At 46.7% G+C, this 20,091-nt stretch overlaps 1 protein-coding gene across 2 annotated transcripts in view; it reads right to left on the reverse strand.

Annotated features, from left to right (window-relative positions):
- The window catches only part of ZC3H3 (zinc finger CCCH-type containing 3), a 318,307-nt gene that overhangs the window by 82,088 nt on the left and 216,128 nt on the right, over window positions 1-20,091 (reverse strand). For both annotated transcript variants that reach the window (XM_067560071.1, XM_067560072.1), the window contains exons 6-8: window positions 18,096-18,180; window positions 13,942-14,100; window positions 9,128-9,197 (exon numbers count right to left, since the gene is read on the reverse strand). In XM_067560071.1, coding sequence (XP_067416172.1) covers window positions 9,128-9,197; window positions 13,942-14,100; window positions 18,096-18,180 — 314 coding nt within the window. The remainder of the gene's footprint in view (window positions 1-9,127; window positions 9,198-13,941; window positions 14,101-18,095; window positions 18,181-20,091) is intronic.

The following is a 20,091-nucleotide window of genomic DNA, read 5'->3' on the forward strand; positions in this document are numbered from 1 at the left end:
CAGGGGATGGACCTCTTGAGGTCCCTTCCAGCCTCACTTTTCTGTGATTCTCCCCTAACAAGGACAGCAAATTACCAAAATCATCCTAATCTCTGCTTGGGACAGCCCAACGCGGTGCCTGCTATGTGATTAAGGCTACAGGGAGTATGGCTTTTTACCAGGGAGAAGAATCTGTTCCCACTGCTGTGACCCAGAGACCACTTGGTGCCAACTGGCAGAGGACACAGGAGGTGCAAAGAGCTTTACAGGGATGCCCAGGGTCGGATATAGACATAATAGTTCACCAGAAGGTGACACGTGAGTCTCTACTGAAAGCCAGTAGCCCATTACACTCACTGCAAAATGCATGTACGGATACTATTTAAGAAGTTATGTATCTATCATGAAAATTATGCTCTTAAGATCATGGAGTCAAGGCCAGTCAGCAGGAGGTGACACACCTTAGAATCATAGAATATTAGAGTTGGAAGGGATGTCAGGAGGTATTTAGTCCAACCCCCTGCTCAAAGCAGGACCAACCCCGACTAAATCATCCCAGCCACGGGCTTTCTCAAGCCGCAGCTTAAAAACCTCCAAAGATGGAGATTCCACCACCTCCCTAGGTAACCCATTCCAGTGCTTCACCACCCTCCTAGTGAAAAACTTTTTCCTAATATCCAACCTAGACCTCTCCCACTGCAATTTGAGACCGTTGTTCCTTGTTCTGTCATCTGCCACCACTGAGAACAGCCTAGCTCCAGCCTCCCTGGAACCCCCTTTCAGGTAGTTAAAGGCTGCTATCAAATCCCCCCTCATTCTTCTCTTTTGCAGACTAAACAAGCCTAGTTCCTTCAGCCTCTCCTCATAAGTCATGTGCCCCAGCCCCCTCATCATTTTTGTTGCCCTCCACTGGACTCTCTCCAACTTGTCCACTTCTTTTTTGGAGTGGGGGACCCAAAACTGGACACAATACTCCAAATGAGGCCTCACCAGTGCCAAATAGAGGGGAATAATCACTTCCCTCGATCTGCTGGCAATGTTCCTACTAATGCAGCCCAATATGCCGTTAGCCTTCTTGGCAACCAGGGCACACTGCTGACTCATATCCAGCTTCTTGTCCACTGTAACCCCCAGATCCTTTTCTGCAGAACTGCTGCCTAGACCGTCGGTCCCCAGTCTGTAGCTGTGCATGGGATTCTTCCGTCTTAAGTGCAGGGCTCTGCACTTGTTCTTGCTGAACCTCATCAGACTTCTTTGGTCCAATCCTCCAATTTGTCTAGGTCTCTCTGTATCCTACCCCTGCCCTCCAGCGTATCTACCACTCCCCCAGCTTAGTGTCATCTGCAAACTTGCTGAGGGTGCATGGTGGACAGGTTCCTTTCAGGCAGGAGATGTCAGACTCTGATCTCCCTGTCCGGTCATATTTGTATTATCTGCCACCCAGTGGAGGTCTATTTGCATACTGAGCCAGGTGCCAGTCAAAAGTTGTGAAATCTAGAAGAGAGAAAATCCACACGAAGAAAAAAAGCAGTGGGGGGTGGTGTGTGCGCGCGCGTGGGCATGCGCCCTGTTTATGAATGAAGACAAAGGGTGAGATTTGTATATCTTGGGAGGCAAAGGAACACACTAGGTCCTTCACCTAGGAGTAGACTGTCTGCTTGTCTGCCTCATGAAAGAAGGCTCAGTGCCAAGCATGCCTGTAAAAGACTGCCAGGACTTTGGGTGAGCATTACTCTACAAGACATGAGAGTATCTCGTTAACTAAGTCTAGGCTGCAGAATGTGAGTTATGATTTTACAGCAGAACCTCAAAGATACGAACACCAGAGTTACGAATTGACCGGTCAACTGAACACCCCGTGAAACCGGAAGTAAGTAATCAGGCAGCAGTGGAGGGGGAGGGAGGGAGCAAATACCTGTACTCTATTGTGCCTGCATTGCATCTTAAAGGGCAGCATGCAGAACAGAAACAGTCTGGGGTCTGTGGTGTCTCCTGTAAGCCAAGGGCGCTGTTTTACCCCCCCACCATCCTACCTCAGTGGGAGGGGGAAGCTGTTTTCACCACCAACCTGTCAGGAGTATCAGTCTGGAGACCAAGAAAGAAGCTGCCAGCGGGAGCTATTGATCTGCTGCTGCTGCTGCAGCCAAATCCTGGCCTGGAGCTGGAGTGGGAGTCAGCTGCGCTCTGGAGGTGTTTTAAAGGGCCATAGCCTGTGCACCGATGTGGCCCAAGTTTTGCCCATGGCTGCACTCCTGGATCCTGCCAGCACCTCTGGGGGTGCAAGGGGCAGGGGAGGGAGGGGCGCTGGCAGCAACCCTCTGCCACATGCTGCCTCTGGAGCGTGGCAAGCAGTGCACTGAGCAGGGCGAGCCCTGGAGAGAGGCGGCTGAGGGCTGGGGCTTGTAGTGCCAAGGGTGCGGGGCAGGCCCCCCCAGTTCAGCCCAAAGGCAAGAAACAGGAAAAGGGCAGGGAGCTGCTCGCAAACCAGGCAGTGCTGCCAGGTGCCGCCTTTGCAGAGATCTCTGCCAGCCTCAGCTGGAAGAGACTGAGTGCAGGGTGCTGTACATAACGTTTTGTTCAGAGTTACGAACACTTCAGAGTTACGAACAACCTCCATTCCCGAGGTGCTTGTATCTTTGAGGTTCTACGGTATTTTATATGGAACCATTTGTTTCCAATACGTCTACTTGGTATCACTTGGATCTCTGTGCTTTGCTAAATGAATCTCTACCTGTTTGCACTATAAATACACAGAAGGGCTGTGCGTTAAGCGGAGCAGTGACCTGAGGTGGAACTAGTAAGCTGGGGTGCACTGTTTCTTTTGAAGCAGCGAATCTGAACACTGTGAGCATCCAGCGGAGCAGGGGCTGGGCGCTCCAGGAAGATGCTCAGAGGACTCAGGGGTTGAAGTGTGCCTATCGCTAACCAGCAGAGAGAGAGCAGGGCTGGTGAGGCCTAAAGAGGACAAGTGCTGTCTGCAACTGGTGGAGCTGGGGAGCTGACCTCCGGCAGGCACAGACAAGGTTTCCACATGCTAAGAGCAGCTGGTAGCGAGGTGCATCCCAGCCCTCGGTACCCCTGGGAAGTGTCACACCTGCCCACCAATAGGCACGAAGGGCTGGACAAATTTTGAGCAGAAGATTAATAAAAATGGGCCCGGTTATTTGTTCTGTAGACAGGCCTGTCACTGTGCACTATACAATATGCCAGAAGAGAGGGTCTAATTAACTACCTAGCTACGTCTATGGCTGTATTATCGGAGCATCTCACGACCATTAATGGATCAGCATTTGCTACACCCCGGTGTGGTTCCCCCTTTTACAGATGGGGACCAGAGGCACAGAGCAGATTAAGTGATTTGCCCCAGGTCACACAGGAAGTCCATGACTGAGCCAGAAACTGAACCCAGATATCCTGAATCCCACTAGACCATTCTTCCACCGCTGGGTAAAGCCCCCAAGGAGATTTCAAGTTACCTCCGACCAATACGGGACAATGGCTCACGTGTGAAAACGAGCCTCTCTGGGGGGGCCTGGAGCGTCTTGCTCCCACTCAGAAAAACAGAAGGTCAATCAGCGTAAAATAAAGGGATCATCTGCACCACCCACAGCCATCAGACTGCTTGTTATCTGTTCAGCAACCAACAATGCAAGCAGGTGCCTTCACCAGAACAGCTCCTTCCCCGGGAAGGACACGCACAAAGCAACCGCTCCATTATCCTGAGAGCATCGTGCCCACGTTCACGTTCCACGAAGGGTGCCACAATTGCAGAAACAGCAGGACTTGCCCACTAACTAGCCTGTCAGCCACAGCAAAGAAACAACGGGCCCTTCCCCACAACACCACAGCACCCCCTGAATGTGCTGACTTAGAGCTGCCACTGGAGACGTCAGCAGGCGAAGGAACGTTCTGCTCATCTTGCCAAAGAGATGGGTTTTCAGGGGCCGAAGCAGGCTGGGTTTGTGCGCCTACTTCCCTGCAAAGCTCCATGGCTATCTGAGCGTTACGCACTTAGAGCCGTAACGAGGTATCAAATCTGTGCACTCAAATACCACAGTGCTGGGCTTGTTAGAAATACCTGCTGTACACAGATAACACCTGCACATCTTCCCTCCGTATACACACACTTCTGTGTGTTAGCAAATATTAATCACAGAGATTAATTCATTATATTGTATTAATAAATATTAATTACAGAGATTTTGGAACACTGACAAGCCTGAGTTACAGTAAACTACATTAACCACCCTCATCTTTGTGCTCTTACGCTCAGGTGAGGGGAAGCATCACAGGATTCCTGGAGACACACTACTCCTGCATGAGCTGCTGGGAAAGGTGCATTTGGGAACTTCAGTGGCTGGGAGGGTGGTTCCGTGATTTTTGGATAATAGTAACGAATGCCTACTTCTAACAGCCACAAACTACACGGCACAATGTGGAGGAGGTGAGGTTTTAAGACATGAATGTGCAAGACGGATGCAGTAGCACCACAAACAGATGATTTAAGCGGCACGATCTAAAATGGGTATATGCCAGACTGTCTGAGGCGCTGTACATTTCTGCAAAGGATGGAGGACCCCCATCCCTGCAGGAGAGGGCAAGATAGACAGCTATAAAAGTGCGGGCTAAAGCAGGATATGACCATGAAGAAACTTACCACGCAATCCTGCTTCAGAGGGTACCCGCAAGTGCTGTCTATGTTCAAAGCACAGATATTTAGGGGTGGACTGGCTGGGGTCGGGGGGGAGGGGGGCGGAAGAGACCCTTCAGGATGATTTACACTGATTTCCTGCCAATTTACTCTGCAAGAATCTGCACAGTAATCAAACCCTGATCTGATGTGGACAGAGACTGGTACCTCTGCACCCACACCCTGACTGGAAGTTAAGAACGCCAAAAGAAAAGTCACATTACCAAAAAAAATAAAACAACAATCCTCAGCTCGAACAGTTAAAACAATAAATAACCACCAAATATTGCTCATTTGAAGAGCAAGAAGAATTTGCCCTGCCTGGTTATAGCAAAGCCTCCGAGCTGTAGAAAACCACTTTCCTTCCTTTGCTGAATGAATTCACCTGTCTCTCTCTTTGGGTTTGTACTTTGATAAATGAGGCTAACATCACCTTTGCTAGTAATCACACAGGTTAACAGGAAGTTACAGAAGTGAATGCCAGAGTCGCCTCTTGCTTTGGGTAGTCTGTTCCCCGCAGCGATAAATCACAGTGAATAGGCTCTGAACTCAGCAGAGAAGACTGTTTCTCTTCCAGCCCACGCTGACTACAAGATGGCAACCAGGGACCTTTGAACTGTTTAAGGGAGACTAATGCTGGGGAAATTCACTTCCCCCCTTTTGTGGCACAAAGGACATTTCTGGAAACGCACTTACAATGTTTGTCTGTCAGATGTACAAGAAACCCTGCATGCCGGATGCGCTACTATATAGAAGGCTCATTAATATGACAGTTATGGCATCTGGGTTTAGAGAAGACTTTGCTAACACAGGTGGAGAAGCTACCCTGGTAAAGGAAACCTACTGGTGGACAGCGTTTGACAGAAGCCTATAACCAGGGCACTATTTTGTGAACATGATCCTGCCACCTTTCCTCACACAAACTCCCCTCGAAGTCAGTCTGCTCTCAAACACCTGAATACGATTTATTTCTAAGTCAAAAGATGCCAGCTGCCCAGCACTCAGGAATGGGGAGGTTTGGGGGAAATCCCAAATGTCTATAATAAAACCAGCTTGTGACACCCTGCACGAAGACAGACAGGGACAGGACTTTGGACAGGGCGTATTAAGGCCCTGAATCAGGAAAGCATCCGTATTCAGAACAGCATGTGCGTAACTATAAGCATCATTATACTTTAGATTCTGGTGGCCCCCGAAAGCCCCACTCAGGATTAGGGCCCTGTTGTGCTGGGAGCTGTACAAACACAAAGACATAATCCCTTCCCTGGAGTCAGTGAGAATAAGCCTGTGCTTTAGTGCTGTCTGGAACAGGGATGGCTTAGGCAGAACTATACAGGAAGCAGAGGGATGCTGACAGAGAGGCGTGGAGCAGGGAAGGACAAGGAAGCGGTTGCCTACCCAGTCCCAGGGTCCGGACGCCAGGAGGAAGAGAGCCTGGCTAAGTTAAAGACAGTGGACTTCCCCAGCTGACACATGCTTAAGCTTTCTATTCCTCTCTGGGGGAGGGGAGGCTGGACCAGGTGGAAGACAGCCCAGGTTCTGACACACCTGCACAGGACTGTGTAGATTTAAGGTGCCCATGCAGTAAGGTGACACGTAGCCTGTGCAGAATCGCCCAGAGATATTTTCACATCTACAGCCGGGAAGTTGTAATCATTGTAAGCTGTGCTTTGATATACAATCGGACTTGCTCCTGACTCAAGGCATGGATTGATGGTAAGTGGGCAGGAGAGACGGGAGGGGCAGGAATCTTAAGGGTGGGGGGGACGGGGACGGTGAAGTGGGCAGCGGCCTGAGAGGTCCAGAGAGCGGAGGTGAGGGACTGCCTGACATGGAGGTGTGCTACCTGCTCTGGGAATGGGAGACTCTCACCTTTGCCCTTTAACATGTGAAAACAGGCACCAAAAGGTCAAGCTGTTATTTTAGGGGCACAGTTAAGACTGGGTGGGGGGTGTACATCAGGTGCTGAAGGATGGCGGGGGCAGGGGGGAACTGGCTGATCATTTCCAGCCATTTTACTGCATGGGGTTTCTCTGTGGGTGTCGCTGTTCAGTAATGCTGCCCTGCGGTGTTCGCTGGATTCCACTGAAACACTCGCAACCGTCGCTTTTAAAACACAACAACAGCAAGGCTGCTTGTTCTAACCCTCCGTCACAGCGTTCCTGAGAGCGCTCAGTCAGAGCGGGCATGGGGCAGGGGCGTGCTAAGCAAACATTACAGCGGCAGGTTTACAGGGGGCTGTAGCAGAGGTTTGAGCTGTGATGAGGTATGAGAAATGCACTGTGGGATATGCACTTACACAAGCATGGCCACAGATCGGGATAGTTCTACTCAATGCACTCAGCACTAGGCACACAGGCACGGCCAGGCTGGATCAGACCATAGATCCCGCTCTACTCCATTGTCTGGTCTCTGATCGTGATCAGCACCAGATACTTCCAAGGAAGTTCTAAGACCCCCACAATAGCAAATGTGGGATAATCTGCCCCCACATTTGGTCTCCTCTTGATCTCTGAGAGTTGGAGATTGGGTCAGGCTCTGAAGTGTCCCTTCCAAAATGTTTGCTAGCATTAAATGTAATAATGGATGTTATGGATCTCCAGATAAGCATCCAATCCCTTTTGACTCTTGCTAAGTCCTTGGCCCCAGCGATGAGTTCCACACTTTTGGTTACACATTGTATAAAAAAAATTCCTTTTTTAAATCAATTCTGAATTCTCCACCTTATGAATTCCTCAAATCTCTCCTTGTTCTTGTGCTCTGAAATGGGGAGGAGAGAAGTTCCCGGTCTACATTCTCTAGACTGTACACTGTTTTACATGCTGATGATTAAATGACTGCTCTACAAGTGCTGTAGGCACAAAAAACCCACATGCCACTTCGGCGAATAGTTCAGAATGAGATTCAGATGACCTTCAGTATAACTTACGAGTTACCCATCAACAACAGCCAGAGAGAAAGAGAAACAAGTAAACTGTGTCCAAAGGTGAGAGCCGTTGAAAATGGTCCTATGTCAAACACTGGTCAGACATGTGGGGCTTGTGGTTAAACCCTTTGCAGATATCACTGGATTAGTTAATGCTTTATGTAATATATTTTGATTACATAATTGGCACAGAGGACTATGAATGGAACAGAGAGACAGTTAACCAACAGGGAATGGAGAAAGGAGAGTGTGGAAGCAGAATGATTTATGGCGGTATTTTTGGATGATCTATGGCACAAGCAACAAAAGCAATGCTTGCTGATCCGACAGCTCTCCGATACTTTGATTCCTGTAGTGCCTCGGGTTCACAGCAGTTCAAGTTGCACCAAAGCAGCTGTAGGTAAACTACACGCCAGGATTATACACAATAGGGCTGGAACAATGATTGAGTGACATGATGGAGGGGTGAGCCATAGTGTTTATGGACTTTTTTGGGAAGGACTTTTTCCCTTTCACACCCAAACCTCTTGTACCACCACCACCGAACATGAAGACTGAACTGCTTCTGATACAGTGATACCTGTTGCTGTGGGACCACGGGCTTCTAGGGGAATAAAACCCTCTGGCTAAAACATTGGCCCCTCTAGTTTTTGTCTCTGACTCACCATCTAGGGCTTGAGAACTCCTAATTCATACGGGCCCTGATTCAGCAAAGCACTTAAATATGTGCCTAACATGTGCAAAGTCCGTCCCTCCTCATTAAAGAACTCAAGCATGCAATTTAAACATTTCTTAAATCCCAGGGGTTTCATTTAGGCACGTGCTTACGTGCTTTGCTGGATTGGGACCTCAGCAGTTACTTCCAATTTGAAGTCCTAGCCAGAGAATGAAGATTAACCTGCTAACTTATCAGCCAATAATCGCTAAAAGAAAATCTCATTATCTCTCAACCTTAGTCTGTGTAATAAAACGAAAGAGCTCCAAACACTTCCAGAGTGGAAATGATGATGAAATTAAAAATCATTCTGCCAGACAGTTTCATTGTCTAGCTTTTTTTTTTTTTTAAAAGAAAGTTAATTTATGTCTAATAACTACTGTACGTTCCAACAGCCTCTTGATCTGAGCCCAGCTGTAGAGTGATTTAGAGCGAGGCACAATCTTAAAGAGATTGCTTGGGTTCAGAGATGGTAAACACCATGACTCTGCGTGCTTGTGTTCTGATCTCAAGAACTTAAATACCCCTTAACCAGACACAGGTTATCAATACTGCAAACAGCCCCAGGTGCTCCAGTCTCAAATCCATTGTCTAATGCGCTAATCTACTGAGTCACCAGGCTGGTTTAAGAGGCGCACGCTTCTCTCATTATAAGCTGTGACCCTGTAATGGGCCTGAACACCTTGGCAAGCAAACTGCAAATGAACTCAATTTGAAACCCTCTAGAAGAGACTTCCCCACAACTGGCAGCAGTGTTGTTTCCCTAGGTCAACTCTCTAATAAAGCTGCAATGTACTCATTAGAAAACCATACAGACCTTATCTTTGGAAACTTTGTGTGAAAATGAACATGTCCCATCAGTCTTCTTGCATGTGCCACGGAGGAATCTGCCAAAGAACCGGAAGGGGGTTTAGAGCCAGATAAGGAGTATTACAAACAACTCACAGAACACGCTGTTTTAAACACCAAGAATGCCCCCTGACAAACCATTTCCTACTTGCATTAGCCTGACGCACAGTTCAAGTGAACATTACACAACTGCTCCATACATTTTCTTTTAAAGCTCATTTCACATACCCAACTGCTACTTATCTTTTCCTCGAAAAGAGCAACTGATGCCTCATGAAAGGACTTCTAGACAAGTAGGTTATTTACCAGAGAGGGACCTGAGCTACAAAATACAGATGTAGCATTTGAAATTCTGAGGTTATCAGGAGGATTATTTATACGATGGTAGTGCCCAAAGGATCCAGTCAGACTGGGGCTTCCCTGTGCCAGGTGCTGAATGGAAACAAAGAAAGGCCTGCTCCCCATTCAGAGTGTTTAAGGTCTGGGTTTAAAAGACAGAAGGAGATCAGTTATGAACTCTGGATGAAGATTGGAGCTCAAGATTCTGAAAACAACCCCCTGAAACATGTGTAGGCAACTCCAGCCAGGGTCTTCAGATTAATCAGTACTTAGATACTACAGTGACAGTGGATTTTTAAGTTCAGATAGACACGTTCAGACCCAACTCTGTCAGTTACAGGAATCCTCCAAATATATATAACCTCCAGATGCGATGCACCTTCTTGGAGTTACACAGCGCTGCATGTGATGCTGCAATTTAAACTACATTTTTTGCAGTATGGAACGTACCTTAATCTCTGTTTGTAGAGCATGGTGTAAGTCTATGGACGCTATCCAAATAATTTCTAGCAGCAGGGGTGGGGATCTGAAGAGGCATTTTCTTAAAGGAGAAATTATTTAAGACTTTTTAAAAGAATAATATCATAACATTACCAGTTGGGCAAGAAATGATGCTATCAAAACTGTTCATTTTTTCAAATTTTGTACAGCAATACAGACAAGTAGTATGAACTGGGAACATTCTTCAGTGCTTCTCTGTAATACTTCTCTGTAATAGTGCTTCCCGGCTACACAGCATCTCATCCTGAAGTGTCCCACAGCGCCTTCCAGAAGGCAACCGACACACACAATTCAGTTCAGTTCAATGAGGCCTTATTGGCGCGACAAGCTTCACACGTGTTGACAAAGAGAATGACTCCTCCAGGTCAATGGTAAGAAAGATCCACACAAGCACAGTTTGGGGTTGAACCCCTTGCATCCATTGGCGAGTACTGTCCACCCTTAGCATGTTGCTACAAAAGGATTTATAAGGAGACAGCAAGCTGAGCTGAGCAGGGGGTTGTACAAGATGACCTCCTGAGGTCCTTTCCAACCCTCATCTTCTATGATTCTATGAACTTCTGGAGCAGAACATCACAGTGTGCGGCAACATTACACAGTTTAGGACGGAAATGTGCTGCCACACCCCACTGAACTATAGCAGGTGTTTTTAGGAAAAAATGATGGATTTATTGGAGGTTTTATATGAAGCCAGACTAATCCCTGTAGAAGATACTCCCCAGCCCATGGCTTATATTTTTAACAGGCACAGTACTCACACAGGTTGGGTGTGGTGTATCAGGTAAGTGCACCACAGACCTCAGGTGTATAATACGTTTCATCTCTTCATTTCAGACGTGCTAGAATCGTAGGGCCAATCCTGCAAGCTGCTGCGTGCCTTCCGAATGTCACAGGATTGGGCCCCAGGAGGCGGCGTGAGGAATGACGGTCTGCAGAACGCTACGGGTCTAACTCAGTAATTTGTAAAACAGGTTTATTTTTCTGTGGAGCATGTAGGACAGCGAGCAAAGCTGGAGTCGGCCCAACCGCTGCGTGACAGAAAGCACAGCATTAACGCCAAAACTGAACAGCAGCAATCTAGATCAGCTCTAGAGGTGTGGGCCCACTGCTGCGGCAAGGTCTGTGGGTACTATGTGACGGGCAGATGAGGTCGGAGTTGGAAGCAGAAGTGAGGTCTGTGTGTGGGTCACTGACAGAGATGTCCAGGAGGCATGGAACGTTGGAAACTTTCCCCTTAGCTTGGCATTTTCTTCTTCTGAAAGGACCAGGCAGGTGGGGTGCATCTTGAAGCTTGTCTTAACTGCTTGTTAACTGGGATTAGTTATAAAGAAGTGTCTGATTGTAGCACAGGCTCTTTCCCATCTCAGAGGCGTTTTCTAAACATCCCACCTCAAGATTCAGACTCGAGGAGTTGTTTGTTCAGAAGGCCTAGTCCATAGTCAGGAGTGCTAGGAAATGGGTTTGCGTGCGCAACATCTTAGTTCCAGGAAAAATGGACTGGGCTGAAAGTGGGCATGTGCAGACGAAGCCTGCTGGAGAGCAGAGTGGTTGCAACAGAGCCCAGGTGTTTTATTTCTTCACACACTCCACTAAGGGGAAAACCTAACCTGAGAGGCAGGGAAGCTCATGCCTGCTACAATTCAAACCAGAAGCCCTTGCTCCTTTACTAAATGCTAGACACACTCCCAAGGAGAGGGTTTTATAATCGATATGCTAAACTGGATCATAATCTGATTAAAAATACGAGCACAGAATAAACATGGGAAAGGAGGAGGATAGACTTTGTAGCAGTGCTTGAGGTTTAAAGTGCAGGCTAAAACCCCATGCTTCTCTGATATCCATGTCACCTGCCCAGTTTGCCTGGTGGCAGCATGTATATAGAATCATAGAAGATCAGGGTTAGAAGAGACCTCAGGAGGTCATCTAGTCCAACCCACTGCTCAAAGCAGGACCAACTCCAATTAAATCAACCCAGCCAGGGCTTTGTCAAGCCAGGCCTTAAAAGACCTCTAAAGATGGAGTGGTGTTGAATAGTATGGGCAAAAGAAATCAACCTTGTTCTTTGGCCTTGGGTAAATCGGTTACTCTCTGCCTCAATTTTCCCATCCAACAGAGATAATACTTGGCCGTACAAAGATGAGAAGGATCAGTGTTTGATAAGTTCTAAGCTTTACTATTAAATTTAAGGGATGTGGAACTTCACGCTACCTAGTGTTAATGTTGATTTAGTATTAATGCTGATTCTTAAACAGGCTACACAAGTTACTACTTCGATCTTTTGCTGCAGTAAAACAACTTAATTATTAGGGACGTGGTCAGATGAAATTACAATAAGGTGGGCGCACAACTGGTTGAAAGAGTGTACTCAAAGATTAGTTATCAATGGTTCACTGTCAAACTGCGGGAGGGGGAGGGAAGGAAGGGAGAAGTCTCTCCTGAGTGGGGTCCTGCAGAAGTGGGGGTCCTGTAGAAGTCTCTCCTGAGTCCGGTACCATCCAATATTTTCAATAATGACCTGGATAATGGAGTGGATAGTACACTTATACTATGTGCGGATGACATCAGGCTGGGAGGGCTTGCAAGCACTTTGGAAGATAGGAATAGAATTCAAAACAACCCAGACAAATTATAAAACTTGTTTTAAATCAGCCGGATGAACTACGATAAAAGACAAGTGCAAAGCACTTTGCACTTAGGAAGGAAAAATCAAATGTACAAATACACAATGGGAAATAACTGGCTAGGTGGTGGTACCATTGAAAAGGATCTGGGGTTATAGTGGATCACCAAATTGAATATAAGCCAGCAATGTGATGCAGTTGTGAAAAAGGCTAATACCATTCTGGGGTGTTGTGACCCTAAGTGCCCCTGTATTCACACCTTACATACTATGGTAATAATCTTTGATCACAATACGTCTTGTGAGGTATCTTTTGAAAACTAACAAGTCACTGATCATTAATATTCTTGCATGATGTACATGTGGTGTGCACTAAGAGTTATGGATGTATGCTGGAATTATTACTAACGTGTGCTTAAACCAGGCTTGTCAGAGCGGGTGGTATTTGTCCTGCTTTCTTGGCACTGGAGAGACTTCAGTTGGAGTCCTGTGTCCAGTTCTGGACACCGCACTTCAAGAAAGATGTGCACAAATCAGAGAGAGTCCAGAGCAGAGCAATAAAAACGAGAAAAGGTTTAGAAAAACCTGACCTCTGAGGAAAGGTTAAAAACCGGGCCATGTTTCATCTTCAGAAAAGATGACTGAGGGGGGTCCTGATAACAATGTAAAGGGCTGTTCTAAAGAGGACGGTGATCAGTGGTTCTCCATGTTCACCGAAGGTAGGACACGAAGTAACAAGCTTAATCTGCAGCAAGGGAGACTTAGGTTAGATATTAGGAAAAAACTTTCTAACTCTAAGGATAATTAAGCTCTAGACCAGGCTTCCAAGGGAGGTTGTGGAATCCCCGTCATTGGAGGTTTTTAAGAACAGGTCAGACAAACACCTGTCAGGGATGGTTTAGGTTTACTTGGTCCTGGCTCAGAGCAGGGGGCTGGACTCGATGACCTCTTGAGGTCCCTGCCAGCCCGACATTTCTATGACTCTATAAGAAATGTGTATGTGTTTGTGATTCCTGAATGCTCTGGCATCCTTTGGGATGAAAGATGATCTCCAGATTTAAGACCATCATTACTTTAATAAAGCAAATATATTTCTCTCTCACACACCCCCGCCGGTTCAAATAATGTTTTGCTGCCATGACACACACTTTGGAACTGAAAATGCAATGTAAATTCAAACTGTTGTTACTGTTTGGCCCTGTTTTGCTAAGATGTGTGACAGGGGCGAGCACTGACTGCAGGTGAGGTGTGTGTCCCCTCATAGTGAAAGGAAGCACAAGTGTATGCTTGCAACAAGAAAAGTTACGTGTTCATGTGCCCACCTGGTGCAAACAGCTACTTTTTCCGGATCATGGATGTAGGGACAGCTCTCCCCTCGGTTACATTTGCCAAAGCGGTTGTAGTACATGCAGTACTCCTTCTTCTTCTCTTTCTTCTGCTTGGCCTGACGAATGATGGCCAAACTCCGTTGAACAGCTCGGCTATATGGAAGGAGACAGGAATATTTAGATCATGTTCCTAACTTCAAGGCAACACCTTAAAAACATACTGGGAAGTCTTCCTTCCATCAAACACAAGAGTCGAGGGTAAATGTTTCAAAAGCACCTAAGTGACTCAGAAGTCAAATCCAACTTTCAAAAGTGATTTAGACATGTAGGAGCCTCAATCTCCTTGAAATTCAATGGGATTCAGCCTCCTAAGGCATTTAGGCGCTTTTGAAAGTTTTACCCAGAGTGTCTAAAAATCTGCACTACGAAGCTCACCTTGCAGGATGCACCTGGGATAGGGTCAGAGTCGACAGCAGTTCTGAAGAACTGAAGCATATTTTTACAAACACTCCATAGCACAGATCGCCTCTAGTCATGATCGGTGCTTGGACAACACACACAGCATGTAAACAATTATGAAGGTCCCGATTGAGAGGGTATTTCAGTACATGCCTCACTTTAAGCAGGAGAGTTGTTCCACCGAGCTCTCATGTGATTAAAATGAGGCAGGTATTTAAGGACTTCAATGACTCGGGCCCTACGTGTTCCTTGTAGGAGCATATAGTAACAGCAAATATCACTGATTGCAGATACTAGAGGAAGCCACCAAGTATTTCAAAGATTTCTTAGCACACGTTTTGTGACTGTTGGATCCCAGGATAAATTTCCAACTGAGGAGACAGAAATATTCAGGTAATTACCCTGTGACTATAGAGTTCCCATGGTCCAGGAGATCGGTAAGCAGAGGGGATGCATTGAGACCTGTGTCTGGTACAACAAAGTGAGAGGGCTGATTTTTGAATTATATGGAAGAAAAGATCTGAACGAAGCTTTCAGAGGGCACAATACTTCTGAGGGGTGCACACAAAACTAGACTCCACCAATTCTCTTCCCGTTTTGCAAGTGTTCCTTCTTCGGAGACCAGGGATAACTATATCCATCCACAGTTTTGACTTCCCAGTCCCACAGAGTGCTGGAGTATGTACTAGGCTGATAACACTAATATCTTCCAGGATCAGCACTGACATAAGGAGTCTATCTGGGGCAAATACATTTTGAGTCAATATTTACTGGCTGTCTAGTGTTCTCTGAAGTCTTATAAGATAAAGCCAACTTTAGGCAGCCATAAAACACTGACTATAAAAAGACCTCCTTTGACACCTCCCTAAACTGGCTCCATGATCACAGAATCATACAGTTGGAAGTCCATCTTCCAATCATCTAGTCCAACCCCCTGCTCAAAGCAGGACTAACCTCAGCTAAATCATCCCAGCCAGGGCTTTGTCAAGCCGCAGCTTAAAAACCTCCAAAGATGGAGATTCCACCACCTCCCTAGGTAACCCATTCCAGTGCTTCACCACCCTCTTAGTGAAAAACTTTTTCCTAATGTCCAACCTAGACCTTCCCCACTGTAACTTGAGACCATTGCTCCTTGTTCTGTCATCTACCACCACTGAGAACAGCCTAGCCCCATCCTCCCTGAAACCCCCTTTCAGGTAGTTAAAGGCTGCTATCAAATCCCCCCTCACTCTTCTGTTCTGCAAACTAAACAAGCCTAGTTTCCTCAGCCTCTCCTCATAAGTCTTGTGCTCCAGCCCCCTCATCATTTTTGTTGCCCTCCGCTGTACTCTCTCCAATTTGCCCACATCCTTTTTGTAGTGGGGGGCCCAAAACTGGACACAATACTCCAAATGAGGCCTCACCAGTGCCGAATAGAGGGGAATGATCACTTCCCGCGATCTGCTGGCAATGCTCCTATTAATGCAGCCCAATATGCCATTAGACTAATTGGCAACCAGGGCACACTGCTGACTCACATCCAGCTTCTTATCCACTGTTACTCCCAGGTCCTTTTCTGCAGAACTGCTGCTTAGCTCATCGGTACCCAGTCTGTAACTGTGCATGGGATTCTTCCATCCTAAGTGGAGGACTCTGCACTTGTCCTTGTTGAATCTCATCAGATTTCTTTTGGCCCAATCCTCCAGTTTGTTTAGGTCCTTCTGTATCCTATCCCTGCCCTCCAGGGTATCTACCAGTCCCCCCAGTTTAGTGTCATCTGCAAACTTGCTGAGGGTGCAATCTACCCCATCCTCCAGATCATTAATGAAGATGTTGAACAAAATCGGCCCCAGGACCAACCCCTGGGGCACTCCGCTTGTGACCGGCTGCCAGCTAGACATAGAGTCATTGATCACTACTCGTTGAGCCCTATGCTCTAGCCAGTTCTCTATCCATTTTATAGTCCATTCATCCAACCCATACTTCTTTAACTTGCTGATAGGAATACTGTGAGAGACCGTATCAAAAGCTTTGCTAAAGTCAAGGTATATCACGTCCACCGCTTTCACCACATCCACAAAGCCAGTCACTTCTTCATAGAAAACAATCAGATTGGTCAGGCATGACTTTCCCTTGGTGAATCCGTGTTGACTGTTCCTGATCACCTTCCTCTCGTCTAAGTGCCTTAAGATGAATTCCTTGAGGACCTGCTCCATGATTTTTTCTAATGCAGCAGCAGAGGGTGTGGCCAACTTTTCAACTGCAAATGGCTGTCCTCAGAACACGTCTCAGAAAACGTGCGCCAATGCAGACTAGTAAGGCTACAAGGCAAGTCACTGTTTGGCATTAGGAGCCTCCAAAAAGAGAAAATACTTTAATGAGATTATGGTCAGACAGTGACTATTTAAAAAGAGCTTCTTCTTACTCAACAGTTCTGCTTTATGTATATCTAGACAGAGCTGTGGAATTTACTGACCTAAATAAGTGACTGCTTCATTTTATTCCTGTTAGACCTGCAAGTCACAGCACAGCTGGTGAGCTGGATTCTATTGTTAACTAAATTCTGATAGCAGATTTTTTTATTAGTAGTGATGCACAACCAAGAAAAGAACCCAGTTTGACACTCTGATCCCAGGGGAAGCTTTTTAGGCAGACTAAAAAGCCACGCTTTAATTTCCACACCGAGGAAATTAATTCTGGAGTCACCAAGACACAAGTAAGGAACCCCACGATGACTTTTTCCAGTGTAATTTTTCAGAGGATAATCTCTATTATCTAGCATACATCTAACGGTTGGGCACCTGATGGACTATACAAAAGAGTTCTGAAAACTACTGGAGCATTACAAGCATTACTTCAAGAAAGGTCACAACAAGATGTAGCCAGAATACCAGGAATTATACACCCATGGAAGCAATGCAAGTCTGGAGCAATTTTAATCTATTATAAGCCAAGGGATCTTGCCTGCACTTAGAGATTCTTAGCTATTCTGTGAAAGGCTTCATGTCTGTTGCACAAAGGAAAGGACAGGCACAACCAAGGTCATGCGGGTATAAGTGGCTGGAATAGGCAATGTCATTCACTCCACACTTCGCTTTCCCATTGCCATGGCTGATGATCGGCAGTTTACTGGTAGGCAAACAGCACATGTATTGGGACCCTGATCAACAGCTTCTACCCACACACGTGACATGGCTTGGAAAAACCAGGCAAAGAGAGAGTTCTCCAAGTCCTTCATTAGGGAGCTGATGGGGAAGGAGGAGCATAGACATCTACAATGCTGAAGCAAACTGTGCTGCATTGGAGACAAAGGACAACATGATGACTATTGAAACATTCAAGACGGAAATACAGCTGTCCCAGGAGAACATCCAACACGGACCGAGAGGAAAGTCATTGTGAAATGGCTTATTCAGGGGATGGATCTGTAATTCTGCATTCTCTGCTCAGGGACAGGAGTTGGGTCTCAGCACAGGACATCGCCACTGGAACACACACAAGCTTCCAAAATAGAAACCTTGTCATTTTGTCTCATTTATTGCAACCTTATAGCAGACAGCAGGAGAAAACCAGCAGCTTAGCAATCAGAAGCCACATCGGCTAAATGGCCAGTTAAACAGCTGGTTATCCGGCTTCTTGCACCATCATGTGCATACATCATTGGCACCATGCGAAAGGGGATCTTGCCATTCTTTCTTGGGAATACAGACCTTGCGATGTATCGGCTTGTAGCTGATCTGTTCAGACAGCTGGGAGGAGAATAGCCGGGACTGCTGGGCGTACAATCCAACCTTGCTGTTCAAAGAGAGAAAGAAACAGAGACACACTCATTACAATTCATTCAGAGCCAAGAATTTAGCTGGAATTCACGAGACACTCAATATCTTATTGATTAACATGCAGGAGGTGGCATGTAAAGTTCACACAGGGGTGAATACGCTCTTTGTGGGCCTGGGCACTGCTGGTGTCTCAGGAGATTCTACAGCAAGAGACAAGGAAATAAGCAGTTTGGGAGAGGGCTGGGTGTGTGGTTTGCCATTGGAAAAAAACTGCTCTGTATCTTTAGCTTGGTGTGAAAGAGCATCCCAAAAACTTCCTCTGAGGACCAGGGTTGGGTGTCAAATTGACTAATAAAGCACACACCCACCCTGATCCAGCACGCGCTCCATGCCTGCGTAAGACTGTGTAAGGGGCACAAGTGCCTGAGGCCCCTTCCATGGCAGCTGAATGATTCAGTGAGATGTACCCAGGTAATCCCGGCAAGTGACATGCACCCCACACTGCAGAGGAAAGCAAAACCCCCTCGAGGTCCCTGCCAATCTGACCTGGGGCAAAATTCCTTCCCAGTCCCAGATATGGCCATCAGTTGGACTCTGAGCATGTGAGCGAGACCCACCTGGCTAAATACATGAGAGAAGGAATGCCTGGGGCCTCTTCAGGGCCCTCCAAAGCCCTGCTGTAGCAGCCGTGGGGATGCCCCATGCTCCGTCATGTTCAGACTGACGGACTCGTGGACATGCACACACACAATTAAATTGTCCTTGACTGGCACATGAAAGAGGGAATTAAAACAAAATTAAAAAAACTCCTGTATCTTGGAGTTCCAGGTGGTAAGAGTGCAGCTCAGTCACTCACCTGCCAGCCCGAGTGTGTTACCAAGTGAGTGAGTGGAATTTGATAGCGTGTCACTGAGCTCTCCCTTCACTCGAGCTGTCACTCGGCCCACCGGTGACGGCACAGCCCCATCTGTTCCATGTGCAAATAAAATGCTGGCGCAGTCGCAATCCAGGAGTGGGTGTCACATGCCTGTCTATCAGAGGCATCAAACATCCCAGCCACGGGGCGAAAACGAAAGCAGTCAGTCACTGCAAACATCTGGACAGCGAACAGATTAATACAATTGGCCAACAACTGGATTTGGTTTTGCCGCAATTTAACAGAATATTAACCGGACGCTGAAGTTGCGGCTGCATTTATTTCGCATCTTTTCTTTTTTAACTTTGCTTTCTGCTCGTTTCCCCCTTCCCCCTTCTGCAGAGCCTGTCTCACTGTGGGAGTTTTGACAAGAACAGCCAGGCACCTTTTCAGATAGTTTTCAGTGTTAAAAAATGCACATAAACTAGCTTGCTTGAAAAGAGGTACTAAAACCAAAACATGTCGGAGTGGAAAGGTGCTAAAAAGTTCAAGCAAATCTGTACTGAACCTAAAGAGCAGAAGGTGTTTAGCATTTTGCAGAACTTTCACTTCTTGGGGAATTAAAAAAAAGAAATCCATCTTTAACTAAACGAATAAATAAATGAAACGCCTGCCTGAACGTTTCTAGTCTAATAGGGATCCCTGCGCTAGGCTCTTGAATGCCTGTGCATGGCACAAACACCAGCATGAAGCTGAACCTACATAATGAACTGAACTTTATTCCCAGCAATGCAGTCCCCAGAGAAGGGACGCTTATAGCAGAATAAATACAGCTCACATACTGCTTGTGCGGTTACTTGTACATTTCAGTGAGAGAAGCATTTGGAATCCGCCATACGTCTGTCTACACTGCAATTAAAAACCCACCCTCGGCCTGCGCAGCTGACTCAGGGTCGGGCTCAGGGGTGTTTAATTGTGATAGATGTTCAGGCAAGCTCTGGGACTCTGCCACCTTGCTAGTCCTAGAAGCCGGGCTCCAGCCCGAGCCCAATGTCTACATGGCAATTAAAC

The sequence above is a fragment of the Emydura macquarii genome, unplaced genomic scaffold, assembly GCF_026122565.2.
Source record: "Emydura macquarii macquarii isolate MOO-44397 ecotype Brisbane River unplaced genomic scaffold, CSIRO-AGI_Emac_v2 contig_2246, whole genome shotgun sequence".
Taxonomy (NCBI): Eukaryota; Metazoa; Chordata; order Testudines; family Chelidae; genus Emydura; species Emydura macquarii.